Source organism: Hemiscyllium ocellatum, chromosome 6 (genome assembly GCF_020745735.1).
Source record: "Hemiscyllium ocellatum isolate sHemOce1 chromosome 6, sHemOce1.pat.X.cur, whole genome shotgun sequence".
In the NCBI taxonomy this organism is placed as follows: Eukaryota; Metazoa; Chordata; class Chondrichthyes; order Orectolobiformes; family Hemiscylliidae; genus Hemiscyllium; species Hemiscyllium ocellatum.
This window is the reverse complement of record NC_083406.1, coordinates 108261923-108279643: the sequence shown is the minus strand read 5'-3', so window position 1 is coordinate 108279643 and position 17721 is coordinate 108261923. Positions and strand designations below refer to the sequence as shown.

The window sequence follows — 17721 nt, the reverse complement described above, 5'->3', positions numbered from 1 at the left end:
CCCCAATGCAAAGATGTGCAGGTCAGGTGAATTGGCCATGCTAAATTGCCCACAGTGTTAGGTGCATTAGTCAGAGGGAAAAGGATCTTGGGTGGGTTACTCTTCGGAGGGTCGGTGTGGACTGTTTGGCCAAAGGGCCTGTCTTCATACTGTAGGGAATCTAATCTTAGATAAAAGAACTAAACGAGCAAGCACAGTTCATACCCTGGCAGAAATTCTTCATCCTCCTCACCTTCAGGCAAGCATCAGTCACATGACCCACCCAACAGCTCGCCGAAAGCCCCTCACTCCGATTGGCTGACGGGGGTTAATGGGCATGTCCCACGTCCGATTGGCTGCCAACCCCGTCACTCGGTGACGTCAGCGCGCCGTTGCTAATGGCCGCCGCTTCCAGGTTTGGTTGATCTCCACTTCCGGCGGTCAGAGTTGCTGTGAGAGGCTGCACGGACCTGGGGAGGAGACGGACGACGGAGGGAAAAGAGGCAGAAAACGGGCTTTAACGTTATGGAGGAGCAGGCTGTCCCTTGTTAAATCAGCAGCGGAGGCAGGCCCGAGCCTTGTGCAGCAGTGATTTGCTCCCCTCGGCAGATCCATCGAGGATAATGCGGGTGTTTTCCTCCCTTTTCTCCTGCCGCTGAATATCCTGCACAGATCTGAGCTGGGAAGATGCCTGTCCAGTGTTTCTGCCTAACAGCACAGGCTCGATTCGACTCAAAGTGGCTCAAGACGGATTTGCAGGTAGTAAAATTAAACTGTTACCAGGCGGTGTGGTAGGTGGAATCCCTAATCTAGATTAATGCCCGGTGAAGATATCCAAAAACCTCTCAATGAAAGATGTAACATAAGGATGGGAGCGCCAGTGGGATAATGTGTGTGTGTGTGTGTGTTTGGGTGGGTGGGTGGGTGGGTGAGGGATGCAGATTTTTGCAGTGTGATTATAATTTTAGTCTCCTGCAGGCAGGCAGCCCTGGACCTGGATGGCTATTTTTCTCTTAACCGCCTCATTTTCCCACTGCTCTGTTGGCTTCAATGATGGAGATGTTAAATAGAGAGGGTACAAATAAGAATTTTAAACATATGGTTATGTTCGTTTCACATTTAATACTTAATTAGTTCTATATGTATATGAGTCCTAATGAAAGCCTCTTGTATTGTCTTGATCTCAGATTGCCCCTGGTTTGGAGCATGTATCAATATTTACTGTAGGTAGTTATCTAGTATTGAAACATTATACTTTCTTTAAAGGATCAGTATGTACTTTCACATTAGCATAGGGTGTTTAAAGAGTTCTCAATATTAGCTAAATATCAGGAACTGCTATTAAGTTAATCTCCTTTGGACCACAAAAAGGTCTGAAAATGGAAGAAGCAAGGTGACAAACATTTTTTTAAACACACCTTTCATGTAAGTGAGATTAACAGGTTAACCTCTTTTTATAACACTCTCTTCCCGGAAGCTGTTTTGTGTTGAATTATTTTCATGCATTGGTAGCATTCAGAATCGTTTTTTAATTCGTTGAGAAAATGTGGCCTTTTCTGAATGGACCAGTATTTATTTTCCCCAAGAGTTGCCTTTGACCAGGTTGCGTCCTTGTACCATCAGTTCATTTGGTATATATTGCGAATGTACTTGCTGTGCTGTGAGGAGGGAATTGGGATTTTTACCAAATGACACTGAAGCATTGGAGATATATTTCCAAGTCAGGATGGTGAGTCGCTTGGAGGGGAACTTGGAGGTGTAGGTGTTCCAATTTGTCTGCTGCTCTTGTCCTAGATGGTAGTGATTGTGTGTTTGGAAGTTGCTATTGAAGGAGGCTTGGTGAATTTCTTGTAGATGATACACCTTGCTTCTATTGAATGGTGCTGAAGGCAGTGAATAGTTATGGATGTGATGCTAATCAAATGGGTTGCTTTGTCCTGGATGTTGTCAAGCTTTTTGATTGTTGTTCGAGCTGCGCTCATTCAGGCAAGCGGGGAGTAATCCATCACATTTCTGGCTTGTGCATTGTAGATTGTGGGTATCCTTTGGGGAAATCAGGAGGTGAGTTATTTGCTACAGAGTTTTCAGCCTCTGATCTGCTTTTGTAACCACAGCAATTATATGCCTAGTCCATGATTTGGAGATGCCAGTGTTGGTGTACAAAGTTTAAAAAGGAGCAGCACTCTGAAAGCTAGTGCTTCCAATTAAACCGTTGGACTATAACCTGGTGTTGAGTTTTAACTCTGTATGCCTAGTCCAGTTCAGCTACCCCTAATGCTATCCCCACCTCTGGGCAAGGTACTTGCCATGTGAAGTAAGAAGGACCTGGTAGTCAGTGTGTCTGAGGCAAGTAATTAATGGAGGGAATATTTGTGACGTGAATAAGAATGAGAAACTCCATGCATAACATAGTAAAGATGTAGCATGCTTTGCAAATTACTTTGCTATGAAATCTTCACGTATATATCTATACTTGCTTGTACCCAGATTTCATTTGAGGTGATGGTGTAGTGCATCAGGCAAATGCTCTGCAGACATAACGGTCAAATATCACCAAAACAGCTGTTGGGGAAATAAATTTTGTGAATAAATTTTGAATCAGGAGCTCAGTGATGTCTCAATAATGGTTACTTCCAACCATTGCTGTAAAAACCCATCTGATTCATGAGGGAAACTGTGATTGGAGAAATTGAGGGCAATTGGGCCAACCAATGAAATCAAATCCTGTGAAAGAATAAATAATATTGAATTTCAAGGGTAATTGTATGGAAAAAGGGAAATGCTAAGAGCAGAAATGCATATTGCAGAGAGGAAATTTACATGTCAAGTGTGAGCTTAATTTCTGTGCATGCCTTCCTTCTCAATAATCTTGCTGATTTTATTTTATTTTCTGGTATTTATTCAGATATTAAGTAGGGGAGAGCAAAGAAATCATCTGTGCAAAGCAAAATGATAGGCATTAGTATTAGAATTTGAAACATGGAAGCAAGTTGTTTTAGCCTACATGGGCTATGTTGTCTATCCTAATTCCGTATGTCCATCCTATTGGCATATCTCATCTGTTCATGTTCTTAAATGTTGGCAGGTACTGTGTTCCAGTCACTCACTCACTCTGGTAATGCAGTCCACAGTTTTCTAGCGTATTGTGTAAAATAAATAATACATTTCTGCTGCATGCCTGTATTCTCTTGTATTTCATTTGAGATCAGCACTTTTTCTCATCCCAGCAATCAGTTTATACGTGGAGGAAGAACAGAGAATCCAAACACGTTGTAATTTTGGAATTTTCCACACAGTTTCTATTCTTCAATAATCACTGAATGTGTCAGCTTTTTAATACAGCGAATGTCCTGAGAAAGATGGTTTAGATGCTCAGCAAAAATGAGAGAAACATTGAGAGGGGCAACTTAAAGGTATGTCAAAGAGGAAGGTTTTGAAAAAAAAAGCTCTGAAAATGGGGTTCAAGATGAGCAACTTGCAGTACAGGGCACAGGGCCATGATGACCACAGTAAAGCCTAGAAGATGGGAAATAGAATGGAAAACATTTGCATATGTAGGATTGAAGGAGGTCTGTTTGAATTTTGAGTTGAGGGTAATAATATTGGTTGGCTAATGGAAGTTGATGGAACAACAATGAGAGACATTGCAACTTTAGGATAGCAATGGCCGTGGAGTTTGGTGATGAATTGAAGTAGACTGGACAGTCTTTGGAGAACATTTGGAGTGTAGTAGAGTATTTCGATGGTGAATCACAAGTTCGTATTGACTGACTGGATGTTTAGTTGAATATGTTTGGTTTATTCTAAATGAGCAGCGTTGGCAAGAATGGAGTGTGCGTGGATATTCATTGATGCATTATGCAGAAAAATTATTTGGAGTGATTCTGATTATCAGTGGTTTGTATGGGGATGGCGTGAGTGAAAGGCATTGAAGTGTTCAATCAGCCACCAATGGTGCATGAGACCTGATGGGCTGAATGGTCTACGCCCATTCCTGTGATTCTATGAGCATTATTTGTAGGTACAGGTATTGAGCAATGATTCTCATGTTTTGTTAATTGGTTATAGTTTTACAAAACTGTTATAAGCAAACTGAATGTCTTAAACAGGTACTGATCATATTTTAAAACATGAGCTTGATTATTATTTTGTTAATGTTTGTTTTTGGAACAGTTATTGTTGAAAAGAACAATAAAAAAGCAAGAAATTTAAGCAAATGATTTTTGTTTCCAAATGATCTTTTTCTGTTTACAGCTTAATTGTAGTGAAATGAATTTCGTCAGATCCCATTAGACCTCCATTATGTTCCCTGAAGAGTTTCAGTAGAATTTCTCTTTCATACTGTAACTGATTTTGTTGCTGCACTCTGATGCAAAGAAAGTTTTGAAAAGTGAAACTTGCTGGTCCTTTGCAAGATCTGTAAAATGACATTTGATTATATTTTGACATGGTTATAATGAGCTGGAGTGGATTCAGCTGGATTAATGTAACATTTTTGATCTGCAAAGTAGATAAGAAATACCTAAGAATGTCTATCTTACTAACCTCACTGGAATAATTTTAGCAAAAGGATGTCTCTTTTTAAACTTGCTTGATGTAGAAAGCAAAAAAAAAACTTGATAGTATTCAGTTTAGGAATAATGATCTGTGGAAAGTGAATGCATTTTCATAAAACCTAAAAAGCGCTCTTTCTCGATTGTCTGAAAGTCTGTCAGACTGACTTACTGTCTTACGCTGTTATTGTCCATTCTAAACCACATTAACATCACCTGAATTGAATGAAGCACCCCAGTTTAGATTTGACTGTGGGAAGATTCTTACTCAGTTGCTTTTGGCTAAAATCTCTTAGTCTTTTTATGCTCCAAATGAAAAATTGAATTTATGCACTCTCTGCTTGTTGTCACATTTTTGGCCACTGCTTATTGAGATGAAACTCCTGTGTGGGAAGGAGAAGAAACTGGACCCTCAATGTAATGTGACTTATATTATGTTGATCTATTATCATTCATGTTTAAAGTTGCTAGCAAGAATCTAAATAGTTTGAGACTGTTAAATTGACCAGGAAATCCTGAAGATCTTTCAGTTGCTTAAAGAGGAATCTTTACTTGTGAGTTATTTCTTTAGCCCTACTATACCTTTGGCAGTTAAACCTTTGAGCAAGTCAAAATATTTTAAGGTGGTCATGGGAATGTTAAGAAAATCATGTGGAACTTCAAATGCTAATGTATATACTGACTGTTTTAAACCTCACGGTATTGTGAAAGAACACGCTTTGAACTGTTGAGCTATTTGTGTCTTTGTGCAACTACAGCTTAAATGTGCACTACATGTTTGATCTCCATAAACACCTGGTGAACCACTGAGATTACTTGAGGCCTAAAGCTTAATTGTTTTCTAGTGTGCCTGCCTCTTTCATTTTGCTTCATCAGCGACTTAAGAAAGGAAGCTAAACTGCAGAGAGGGTGGGCAAATACTTAACAGCCAATTTCTGTGTATATCTGAGAGAAAAGATAACTGAGCTTATGAGAAGGACTGAAGAAATTGTGTAACTGCTCAGTCCATGCCAAAGATTGTTGTGACAGTTGATGTGAGCCTGGCTTGTTGTCTTGTCAGTAAGTTGTTTTTGATCAGGACCGTAGATCTGGCTCCATTCCAGAACAGTTGTCAAACGGTACTAAATTTTAAATTGCTGTATAAGTTAATATTAGATTTATAGATTTATTTCAACTGCAGAATCTACCCAGGATGTGTAGCTGGAAGTTAACCTCATAACTGTTGACTCAGTTTTTTTGTGTATAGTCCTTAACCACAGCATATCCACAGATATGACAACAAATACAGATAGGTTTAGTAACTGGTAGAAAAGGTCTAAATGCTTGTTTTGTGGCCCAGTCTGAATTAGTAGGGTTAAGGATGTGTTGTTTATCCAGTATGATTTTCAACATTATAAGAATCCATGGACTAATAAACTGTTTTTTCTTCTAAAAAAAATTAGCAAAAAGTATGAAAACCAGTGTCCTGTGTTTTAAATAACATATGAAGGCACAGCTCTGTTTCAGATCGCTGCCAGCCATGTTGCTTCTGAATCAAAGTTCATATCCCAATCTAGAGACCCGAGTGCAGTACTGAGCATGTTGTATTGTTAGCAGCTAAGACTGAGCTCCCTATTTGACATTTTAGTTGTTAAACAATATCTGACAAAACAATTTGGATGGGAGCTGACAAACATTTATCCTTGATCCAGCGACAGGGGAAAGAAAAGATTAGTTGATTGTATTTGGAAAGTTTTGATGTGTGCAAATGGATTTCCCTATTATGTGCCACGTATATTCTACTACGACCCAGTTGCATGTCATTGCGACCTCATTTGGCTTTTCACTTTCTCTAATTTGCCGCACTCTTTGATATTGACATCTATTGGATAAGCAGAAATTTCATCGCTGACTCCATCCCTTTCCCTACCAGCTATGTGAAGCTGAACCAGATCGTTTTCAACCTTGGTTGCTTCTTTCAACCTTCAATGAGCTTCTGAGCCTGCAGCCACTGTATGACCCGAGCGACCTCGAGTATCGAGAGCATTAATTTTCACCTATTCGTACATTCACAGTACCCCCTGTCTCGGTGTTGGACTCATAAAGCATAATCATTACAGCCATATAAAAACCCTTATTAATGTGGCAGACAAATCTGTGTCCAGCTAGTCCAGCTGCCGTGTCTTAGAGAAATTCTCAGTTTTGAGGTGTACTGTACTTGTAAGAAAATCCAAGGGAATATGTTCCATAACAATCCTACGCCAATCTGACAAGCCCGGGAGACTTTCAGACACCCGACCTAACAAGATATTCTTCCTTGCACAGAAGTGAGGATATTGAAAAGTTCTTTATGCGCATCTACAGGGAATACACTGGGCAGGCCAAAGCGAAGAGAGATTGGGTCCTTCTCCACCCTTACACCCAAAATCCCCTCCATTGCATCTGCCACAGCGCTGTTTGAAGCCTGCCACTGGGCCAGAGACAATGGGTAAGAGTGCCTGTACCAACTTTGCACTTGGGGCATGTTGAAGTTTAAATTTTGACAAATGCTCCAGAGCCAAGTGGACCCTGTGGAGAATCTTCAACTGGAAAGCATGGGCCCTATTGCAAATTTCTATCTTTCTTGCGTTTTCCCAAATATCTTCCCATGTCTCTGAGGAGACGGCGAAGCTTAGCACTCTCTCCCACACCCTGCAAAGCCGATCAAATTAATCTGAGGGGCCGTTCCTCAATTGATGGTATAAAATGCTGACAGAAAGTGTACTCTTAGCATTGAGCACCGTCCTCTCTGTCAGATTTGTAGGGGTCAGTCAAAGTGTAGTTTTTTTTGAATAAAATGCGTAAGTTGAAAGAAACGAAAGAAGTCCCTTCTAGATAGCTCATATTTTCATGCTAACTGATCAAAAGACATCATTGTGCCTCCCTCAAATAAATCACCCATGCAAGACACCTCTAGCTGCCCGATGTTTGAATCCTGAATCCATCAGCCCTGGCTGAAAACCCAGTATACCCACTGTAGATGTAAGAAATTATATTTTGCCAATATTGCCTCCCCTCTGCCGAATTACCCTCTGTGCTTTAACAGTATTGATAACTATTGGGTTATGGCAATATTCCTTAACTGTCCTCATTTTGTCCAAAAACAGTCAGCTAGTAACGGGGCACTTTGCTTACGAGGTTTCGATATCAAACCAGATAGAAAAAGGGTCCCCACAAGCCCAATCACTCTCATAAGATAAAAGTGAGCTTAGTTGGTAGTTTTTAATGTCTGGGAGATCCACTCCCCCTTGTCTGTGAGGCAATTGCAGTTTAATTAATTTATTAGGGGATCGCTTACAATGCCAAATAAGAGCTGAACCAGCCGTTCAGTCTCTCTGAATGTTTGCTTATCGAAAATTGGGGGAGTGTTGGAATAGGGTACAACAAACAACAGGGGAGAATATTCATCTTAACAAGTGTTATCCGACCCAACCATGAGACCGGAAGTGCCTCCCATCTTTGAAGGTCATGTTTGGTTTTGATGAATAGTTGAACAGAATTGGCTTTAAACAACATAAAACCCTCCTGTGACCACTGAAATGGGAATCAAGATTCCCCCTCAAGACCTAGCACCTTTGTAAGACCACCCATAGGCATAGCCCCTGAATTTGTAAAATTAATCTTGTATCCTGAGAAGGTGCCACACGAGCTGATGCATTGTAACTGCTCAGTATGACAAAGAAATTAAGACATCATCCGTGTACAACAAAATCTTAGATAATTTTGACCCCACTTCTGGAGCTGATACATTGGGATCCCTATGACTGGCCTCTGGTGATTGAACCATTGGCAATGTAAAAAGCAGTGGCGAAAGCAGACAGCCCTGCCGGCTGCCTCTAAAAATGTTAAAATTGCTTGATCATGCACTGCAGTCGTCATAATGGGGTGAGGGTTACTGTAGAGAACCTTTTACCCATCTTTAAAAAGGCTTTGGACAAGCCAAACCACTCGAGCATATTAAAAAAAAGGTAAAGGCAACTGGGTCAAATGCCTTCTCTGCATCTAGAGAAATCACCAATCCCTGTATTGACTGTTGTTGGCACGCTTGAATTACATTAAGCAGCCTTCTAACATTATTGAAGGATCTGCGGCTCTTTATGAAGCCCGTCTGGCCCTCTTTAACAATAGAAGGTAACACAGTCTCAAGCCTTCAAGCAAGAGTCTTAGAGAGGATTTTGAAGTCAACACTTAAGAGTGAAATGGGCCTGTAAGAAGCACAGTTCTCCGGGACCTTCCCTTTTCTTAAGTATAAGCGAAATATTGGTCCCTCTTGGAGATGGTGGGAGACAATCATGACTGTATGAGTCATTGAACATGTTAAGCATTGGGCCTGACAATATGCTTAAATTCCTGAGAGAATTTGTTGGGGAGTCCATCAGGACTGGGCTTCTTTCCATTCTGAAGCTGCTTCACAGCCTCCTGTGCCTCTTGCTCTGATAAGGGGGCATTTAGAAAAGACTCTTGTTCAGGGGTCATATCCTGGAACTCCAGATCTTTGAAAAAGGGCTACTTCTTGGTCCGCCTTCCTCTCAATCCTCAACTTGGTATAATTCAGAGTAAAATCTGAAATGCCGCATTAATCTTTTTGGAATCACGTGTTAGGTTCCCAGACCCTTCCCTAATCGATGTAATGGCTTTAGGGGTGCTCCTTTTGAGATGAGCTTGCCTGGCTTGTCACCGTGCTCATATAACCTTTGTTTTGCGAAAATAAGTTCCTTCTTTGCTGTCCGTGTGAGCACGGAGTTCACTGCAGACCGCAGTGCTGCAATACTATGTAGCTTGGCCAACGAAGGCCTGTCAAAGTAAACCTTCTGGGTTGCCTTCAACTGTGCTTTGAGAGGATGCTGCTCCTCACCCTTCTGCCACTTCCTACTGGCAGAGTTGGAAATAACTAACCCCCTGACATAGGCTTTGGCAGTTTCCCAAAGGACGGATGGGCTGCTGACCGTGCCTGAGTTATGGGTAAAGGTTCTCTATAGTAGCCCCCTTGCTGTGGTCATTACTAGTGGGGTATACTCAAGCAATTTTAACATTTTTAGAGGCAGCTGGCAGGGCTGTCTCCTTTTGCCACTGCTTTTTACATTGATAATTGAACCATTGGCGGAGGCCAGTCATAGGGATCCCAATATATTGGCTCCAGAAGTGGGGTCAAAATTAAATAAGATTTTGTTGTATGCAGATGATGTCTTAATTTTTTTGCCAAATCCAGCAGTTTCGGTGCCTCGCCTGATATAATGCATCAGCTCATTTGGCACCTTCTCAGGATACAAGATTAATTTTGCAAAATTTAGGAATGCCATAAATAACTTAGAAGTACTCCACACTTATTATTCTTAAGTACGAAGGGATCCACTTGCCAGTGACTCGGGCCCACTATAGCGTCCTTGATCTTAACCGACAGGTACACTGGAGCATGATCACATATGGTAATATTACCAATTGTACAAGATGCCACCAAGTCCAGGGTTGCCACGGGGGTCAGAAAAAAAAATCAATCCTGGTGTAACATCTGTATGGGTTGGGAAAAAAAGGTAAAATCCCTGCTTGTAGGGTGGTGACCCCTCCAGGTGTCCACCAACCCTAACTCCACACACAGGTCCACTAATTGTTTAGTTTGTACAGAGGGTATTGGGTGGCCTTTGGGCAATGTGTCTACTGCGGGATCCACGAGATAATTAAAATCTCCCCCTGTAATGATATGCCGGGACTTGAGACTGATCAATTTAGAGAACGCATCTACCAGAAATTTGAGGGGATGGGCAGAGGACAATAAACATTTAAAACACCATATTTTTCCCCTTTTATCAGGGCTTGGAGGATTACAAACCTCCCATATGTGTCTTTAACACACTCTAGTAACTTAAATGGGAGATTCCTCCTAACCAATATAGCCACTCCCTAGATCTGGTATTAAAAGATAAAAGAAAACCCGATTAAAGCCATTCTGCTGTAGTTTCAAATACTCCCTATCATCCAAGTGTGTCTCCTGTAACAAAACAATATCCACCTTTTCCTCTTAATTGGCGAGTGACTCCCCTTGCTGTTCCACATACACTATTTAATCAATTCATTAGCCATAACTTTCTGCTGTAACATTTCGATTCCAGAGAGGAGGAACGCGAATTACATATCTGAGCCTTAGTGTCGCATGATCCATCGAACATGAAAATTACGTAAACTGAAACCACTAGGGTTAACAAACCTACAAAGCTATCAAAGATTATATCCAACAAAAACCAAAAAACAGACCAACATATAAAGCACCAATGACGCTGAAAAGGGGAACTCACCCCTGCCCAAAGGGGGCATCTACACACCCCAAACTCCACTTCCCATCCTGCTCCCGGTACTGCATTCTGGGCATTTAAATACCTGAACCAGGCAGAAACTGTAAATAGGAATTTAGCCATCCCAACCATTTTCTCTTCTCCTCACTAGAGCCGCACCGCAAACACAAGCAGAAAAGAAAGAAAATACACCATGGAATAGCAATGTGAACGAATAGATTTTGGGAACAAAGATAAGTACCCTACCCATCCTTTGGTATAACTTAATTTAGATATTGAAAGTACACATCCCAACCATCCGTGAGCATAGTTTAAACCAGATTATTGTCAAGAAGAAACAAAAATAGGAAAAGAAAGCCCTGACCAGATTTCCTCTTTTTTTTTTGAAAAGTAGAGACATACCCAAACAACACCACTATTTATACAAACTAAATTGTGCACATTAAGTTAATTTGCCCACAAAATCTCTTGCCTTTTCTGACATGTCAAAGAGAGGTACAGATCCATCTAAGGTGACCGAAGCATCACCGGGATACCTCTGGGATTACTGGATCCTGAGTTCCCTCAGTCTTCTCTTGACGCTGTCATAGGATTTTCTTTTCTGGATCACTGCTGCTGAGCAGTCCTGGAAGAACATTATCTTAGAGCCCTTGTAAACCTGGGTCTTTGGATCCTTCACCTGGATTCTGAAAGCCTCCACGATTCTCTCCTAATCTCTGTATTGATGAAACTGCACCAAGATTGGACGAAGACGCTGGTCCAGACCTGACCTCCGCACCATGACCCATTGAGCCGTCTCAATCTTCAAGCTTCCCATTCCAGCCAGTTAAGGAATTTCAGCAACCAGTCCTCAATGAATTCCGCCGGCCGCTCACCTTCCTTACCCTCCGGCAGACCGACAATCCGAATATCTTTTTCTCCTGCCTCTATTCTCGAGGTCATCCACCTGGTCAAGCAAATTACAGACCTGCATCTCCAGAGTCTGGATCCTATCCTTGGAGGAACCGGTATCAGCTTCCACCACTTTGACTCTGTGTTCTGCCTCATCCATCCTTTTCTCCAGGTCTCCCAGCTGATATTCATGCTTCTGCAGCATGATAGAGTTCGGGGCCAGCTTCTCCTCTATCTGTTTCCCCAACATCTCACGAGCTCCTTCACTAGGGCCTAGTAAGAAATAGAAACCGAAGATTTTGCAGGCTGGGTCGTGGGTCTGGCTTGAATGCTTCTCCTCCCTCCTTCGGCATCCCTGGACGACACCAAACCGAGCTAAGTTGTTCTGACTCCACAACTTTTCTAGAGTCCCAGGAAATCGTAGTGGTCCAGGTCGGGCGGGTCAGGACTTTGTCCCGCTTGCGATGCAGTGTGGAGCTCTGCAATACAATCTTACTGGATCAGTGCTATCTTGGATTTACCCCCCCCCTTGTGTTTTCTTTTTTCTTTCCTGAATGTAGGTGGCACAAATTAGGCCAGAATCTGTTCCCCATCGTCAATTGCTGTCTAGAAGATAGTGGTGAATTGCTTTCTGGAACCACTGCAGTCCATGTGGTGCAGGTACACCCGCAGTGCTATTAAGGACTTCAAGGATTTTGACCCCATGACTGTGAAGGAGTGGAGATATAGTTCTAGATCAGGATGGTGTATAACTTAGAGGTGAAAATGCTGTCATTGTATTTGCTACCCTTGAACTTCTAGGTGATAAATGTTAGGGGTTTGAAATGTCCTGTTGATGGAATCTTGCTTTGTACTTGGCTAAGTATTGATGTAAAGTTCAGGGGAGGGTTGCTAGGAGTGAAAGCGAGAGACAGGAAGAGAGGGACCTTGGCCCAATACATAATTTTTTTCTGATAAATATCTTGATCATTTCTTGAGGTGGAAACTTGTGTAATTCTTCTTTTTTTTGAATCTACTCATACCCAGTCCCAAAATCACTTGCAGTAATCAAATTGTCGGTAGTCCATTTACGGCTGGATTAACCAAACTACCTGGGTCATGTCTGTATGCTCATTATTTGACTATGTTTATCTTAAACTACTGATGCTACTAGATTCTAATTTAGGATTTATCCTAGTAAGCAACTTTGTAGGGAAAGACAGCTCTTTTTCAAGCTTGTGGCTCCATGAAATTCAAGTGCAGTACTGAGGAGCAAACATCAACCAGAGTCAACTTCCCTTAAAACTTGTTGACTGGATTGTCTGCGCTTGTGATTTGGAGGTGGCCAACATCAAGTACACGTTAAGAAGTCTTGACATGTGACTTTCTGTATTTTGTCGAGGTGCATCTGCTTTTTAAAAGTTATTCAAAGCAGGTTGTAGTATACAGTCATTACCTCGTCAACTTTTGAAATGAAGTTTTCCATGTAGAACTTGTATTAATAGAGATGAGAATACAAGTTCTTGTCATTTTATGCTTACCACAGGCAGCTGTCTGGTAGGCATATGGCACTAACAGTTTATCATTGCCATGAGAGTCAATTACAAAAGCTCCACTCGAATATCAGCATCTTGCCGATTTTAGTCTATATGAGAAGTAGAAGTTTTATTATAATGTTCATAATTGTCAGTTGCCATTTTAATTATTTCGAATTAATTTAGCTGTGTAATAAAGACTCAACAGTTTTTGTGTAACTCTAATGCTTTGTGACAACAAATTATATCTACAAGGAATTCTAGAACTGTGACAAGGAATTCTAAGATGGGACCTGGATAACGTTGACAGTTTTCATTTATGTATATATGGTGTAACTCCTTAATACTGGACAAATCTCACTATGCCATTGCAGTTAATATAAATGGTGGAAAACATATTTTGAAGTAGATTACTATGTTATGTTTTTCTCATTCATGAATTTGAATGTCACTGGCAAGGCCAACGTTTTTCGTTCATCCCCAGTTGCATTTCAACCACTGCTGTGCAATTGGAGTTACATGTAAATTAGACCAGAAGATAATGTCAGGTTTCCTTACCTAAAGAATGCTTATGAAAAAAGTGGGATTTTTTAACAATGGTTAATAAAGGTGACACCATCAGTTCAACCACATTTTTAATAGAATTTTGTTGAATTCAAATTTCACCATCAATTGTTGTGGGATTCAAGCCCTTTTCCCAGGTAATAGCCTGGGGTTCTGCATTGCTTTTTTGTGTTTAGTGCAACATACTATATACTTTGTTGTCACACAAACACAATTTTGTGTGATTAAGGTAATGCTTTTGACATAACCTGCTAATTATGTATTGTTTGGTTCAACTCTTAATGTAATTCAGCTTTAATTTTTAAGCAAAAGAGAGGTAAATGCAAGTTCTGCCTTGAAGTAAAATGTGAAAATTGCATTTCTGAATGGTCAGTGATTTTTATTCAGAGATTAGCAAATTTATGCAGATAAGAAAAGTCCCAGATTGTGATCCTGGGGCTCTGGTGAGTTGGCTGATCTCAGTTGGTCTGGCAGAAGGTTGCAATAATTATTGTCTGTGCCTCTAGCTTTGTAATGGCTAGGTTTCCACCTCCTGATTTCTCTTAACACATCTGTGTAATGTACTCTTCATGGGTTGTTGGTAATGATAAAGAATAGCTTGTACATAATCAAATAATTACCATTCTTATCCATTTACAGATTTTTATTTTGGTTCCCTATAGCTTTGAACATAATTACAGAGGAAACTTGATTATCCGAAGGACGTGGGTGGGGAGTATTTCGTTCAGTTATTCAAATGCCAAATAATATAATTAACCAAGCATTGGACCTTGTGATCTTGTTCAGATAATCTGAAATTCAGTTAATCGAATGCCAGATAATCAAGGTTCCTTTTGTAATAATCTTTTACATGCTATTGTGTTTAAAGCCGTTTGAAAGTCCATGTACAACCCACCTTCATAATGTTTCTTTCAATCCATTTCGTTTATCACATTCTCAACATTTGAAGTTATCAGACAGCCAAGGTCATCCCTTTGCAAATATGTGTTGATTGCAATTAACTAGACTATTGTTGATCCTTGCTGAAAATGTGTTGCCGGAAAAGCGCAGCAGGTCAGGCAGCATCCAAAGAGCAGGTTAATCGACGTTTCGGGCATGAGCCCTTCTTCAGGAATTGTTGATCCTTGTGCTTATTTTGACTAATTGTATGCTTTTTTTTAGTCGGGTGAAACTCAACTGCAGTTGCCTGTGTCTATTTGATCGCCTTCTTTGAAAGTGTAGATTATAATGGCCTGTTTCAATTTAATAACATCATTCCAATATCAGTTGACTCCTCATGATTCTCCATGCCTCAAGTCTTTCCCTTGTTTATCTCAGCATCCCTTCCCTTATGATTTATTTGTTTTGAACCTGTTTGCTCTCCTTGAGATTTTTATTTCGTTTGGTGAAGTCATTAAGAAAATCTTTATAAAAGGGCATTGTTCGTCATATGTTTCATTTCAGGGTTTGTATTTGTTCTGTACTGACACTATGCTGAGGAGCTCCTGCAATGATGTTTTAGGACTGAGAAGGTTGACCCATAACAGCCATCTTCCTATGACTCAAACCAGCAGGGAGGTTGCCCTCTATTTCCATTGACTTATATTTGGCTCCTTGGTTGAGTTCTGCCTTGATGTCAAACCCTGTTACTTGTGTTTAATCTCTAGAGCCTAGCTCATGGACCAGGACTGTAATGAGATCTGAGAGGGGAACCCAAGCTGAGCATCAGTGAGCAGGTTGTTCCTTTCGCAAGCTCCATTTGATAGCACTGTCAATGACCCTGTTCACCACTTTGATTGAGATTAGACTAGTGTGGTAATTGGCTAGATTGGATTTGTCCTACACATTTTGCTTGAGTCTATATTTGCGCAGTTTTACACATTGCTGGGTAGATACCAGTGAGGTGGCTGTATTGGAGCAGCTTGGGGAGGGTGAGACTAGTTCTGGAACACAAGTCTTTAGTACTTTTTATTGGAATGTTGTTGGGTCCCACAGCATTTGCAGTGCCTTCAATTATTTTTTGATATATAAACTGAGTCAATTGTATGAACACTGGCATCTAAGACACTGGGGACCTAAGCATGGTGCTGAGATAAATCTTTCACACAGTACTTTGAGCTGACTATGTTTGCAAGACTTCCTTTTACTGGGCGTTTCTGATTTCGAGGATGTGTTGAACACTGATATTTTATTGTGTGTTTGTATTATTTTGAATTCTTGAATTTTTCATTGTTACGCTAGCTACTTTAAGAGGATCAATAAAGGGTTTTCTGTGTACTTATGGGCTAGAATTGACTTAAAAAAGAGTATGTTTCTTGCATAAGCCCTTCATCAGGATTGTGAAGGTGGGGGTGGGGGGGAAGGGGGCTGAGAGATAAATAGGAAGCAGGTGGGGCTGGGGGAAATGTAGCTTGGAAGGTGATAGGTTGATGTGGGCATGGGGTGATGGTGATAGGTTGGAACTGATAGCAGGGAAGGAAGATGGACAGGTAGGACAGTTCAAGAGGGCAGTACTGAGTTGGAGGGTTGGATCTGGGATGTGGTGGGGGGAGAGGGGGACTGAGGAAACTGTTGAAATTTACGTTAATGACGTGTGTTTGGAGGGTCCCAAAGCGGAAGATGAGGTGTTCTTCCTCCAGGGGTTGGGTGGAGGAGGGGGAGTTGAAGTGGTCAGTCCCAGGTTGTTTGATGCATGTGTCCCAGAGATGGTTCTCTGAAACATTCTATGAGTTGTTGTCCTGTCTCACCAGCGTAGAGGAGATCACATTGAGGGCAACAGATACAGCACATAAGATATTTGGATGTGCAGGAAAATCTCTGCTGGATGTAGAAGGATCCTTTTGGGGCCTTGGATGGAGTTGAGGGCCAAGGTTTTACATCTCTTGCGGTGGCAAGGGAAGGTGTCAGGATTGGAGGCTGGGTTGATGGGGGTGTAGTCCAAATCGCTATGGGATTTGGTAGGTTTAAAGTAATAGTCAGTGTTGAGTTGGTTGCTGGAGATGGAGAGGTCCGGAAAGGAGAGGGAGTTGGTCCTGGTGAACTTGAGATTGGGGTGGAAGGTGTTCATGAAGTGATGAACTGTTCAACTTCCTCACATGGGATAAAGTCAGCATTTTATTTTCTCCCATATATCCTGTATTTCTTTTTCAGATTTTGGTATCTGTGACATTTTATCAGAATTGGAAAATGTTATGTATGTAGTAGTTTTACCTAGATATATGAGTAGAATTGGAGAGGTAAGGAAGGTTTGTGATTGGGTGGAACACAGGAGTGATTTGACTTGGGACCCAGTCAACATCCAGTTGAATAGATGGTAGACAGTGGTTATCAGGCACTTAAACAATTGCAGCTCGTATCTAAAAGGTTGTAAAATGCCTCCTTGGAACAGATTAAGATGCTGAGGTCAAAACTCAACAAATAATCAAAAATGGCAAATCACTGGAAACCTTGAATGGTATACACTGCAAAGGGATCATCCAATCAGCAGTGTGATTTTCCCCAACATTCCAAAACTGAAATCAGTCCAAGTAAATTGCTGTTTCACCTACAGTATAAGGAGTACCAAGATCCTGGATTGTGGGAGTGAGGAGGGGGAAATAAAGGGTAGGAATTGCATGCTCTGCGCTTGCTTGGTCAGAAAAATGACCTTGTAGGTAAGTGGGCACAGATATCTCAAAGGGAACTGAGAGGTGTGCTGTATGATGGCTACACACAGGAGCTGGTGTAGGGTGTGTTCAACTATGGTCTTGAGCCAGTTTCTGAAATTTGGGTTACAGTAAACTGGATCTTATAGGGTGTAGACTCTGTAAACACCCTTCAGGAACCAACCTGTTGGATTTATAAAGATTGTGAAAATGTCAAAAGCAAAAATCCCTAGCCTTTCCTAATCCATCAGTCAATCGCCATGCTTCAGTGATTCCATAGTTCATTAATTCG

The 17721-nt window shown here is 41.1% G+C and overlaps 1 protein-coding gene across 5 annotated transcripts in view; it reads left to right on the top strand.

The window, feature by feature from the left end:
* Nucleotides 1–443: 443 nt before the first annotated feature.
* Nucleotides 444–17721, top strand: part of herc2 (HECT and RLD domain containing E3 ubiquitin protein ligase 2) — a 238785-nt gene continuing 221507 nt past the window's right edge. For all 5 annotated transcript variants that reach the window (XM_060826247.1, XM_060826244.1, XM_060826246.1 and 2 more), the window contains exon 1: nt 444–738. In XM_060826247.1, the coding sequence (XP_060682230.1) occupies nt 667–738 (72 nt within the window). In that variant the 5' untranslated portion in view covers nt 444–666. The remainder of the gene's footprint in view (nt 739–17721) is intronic.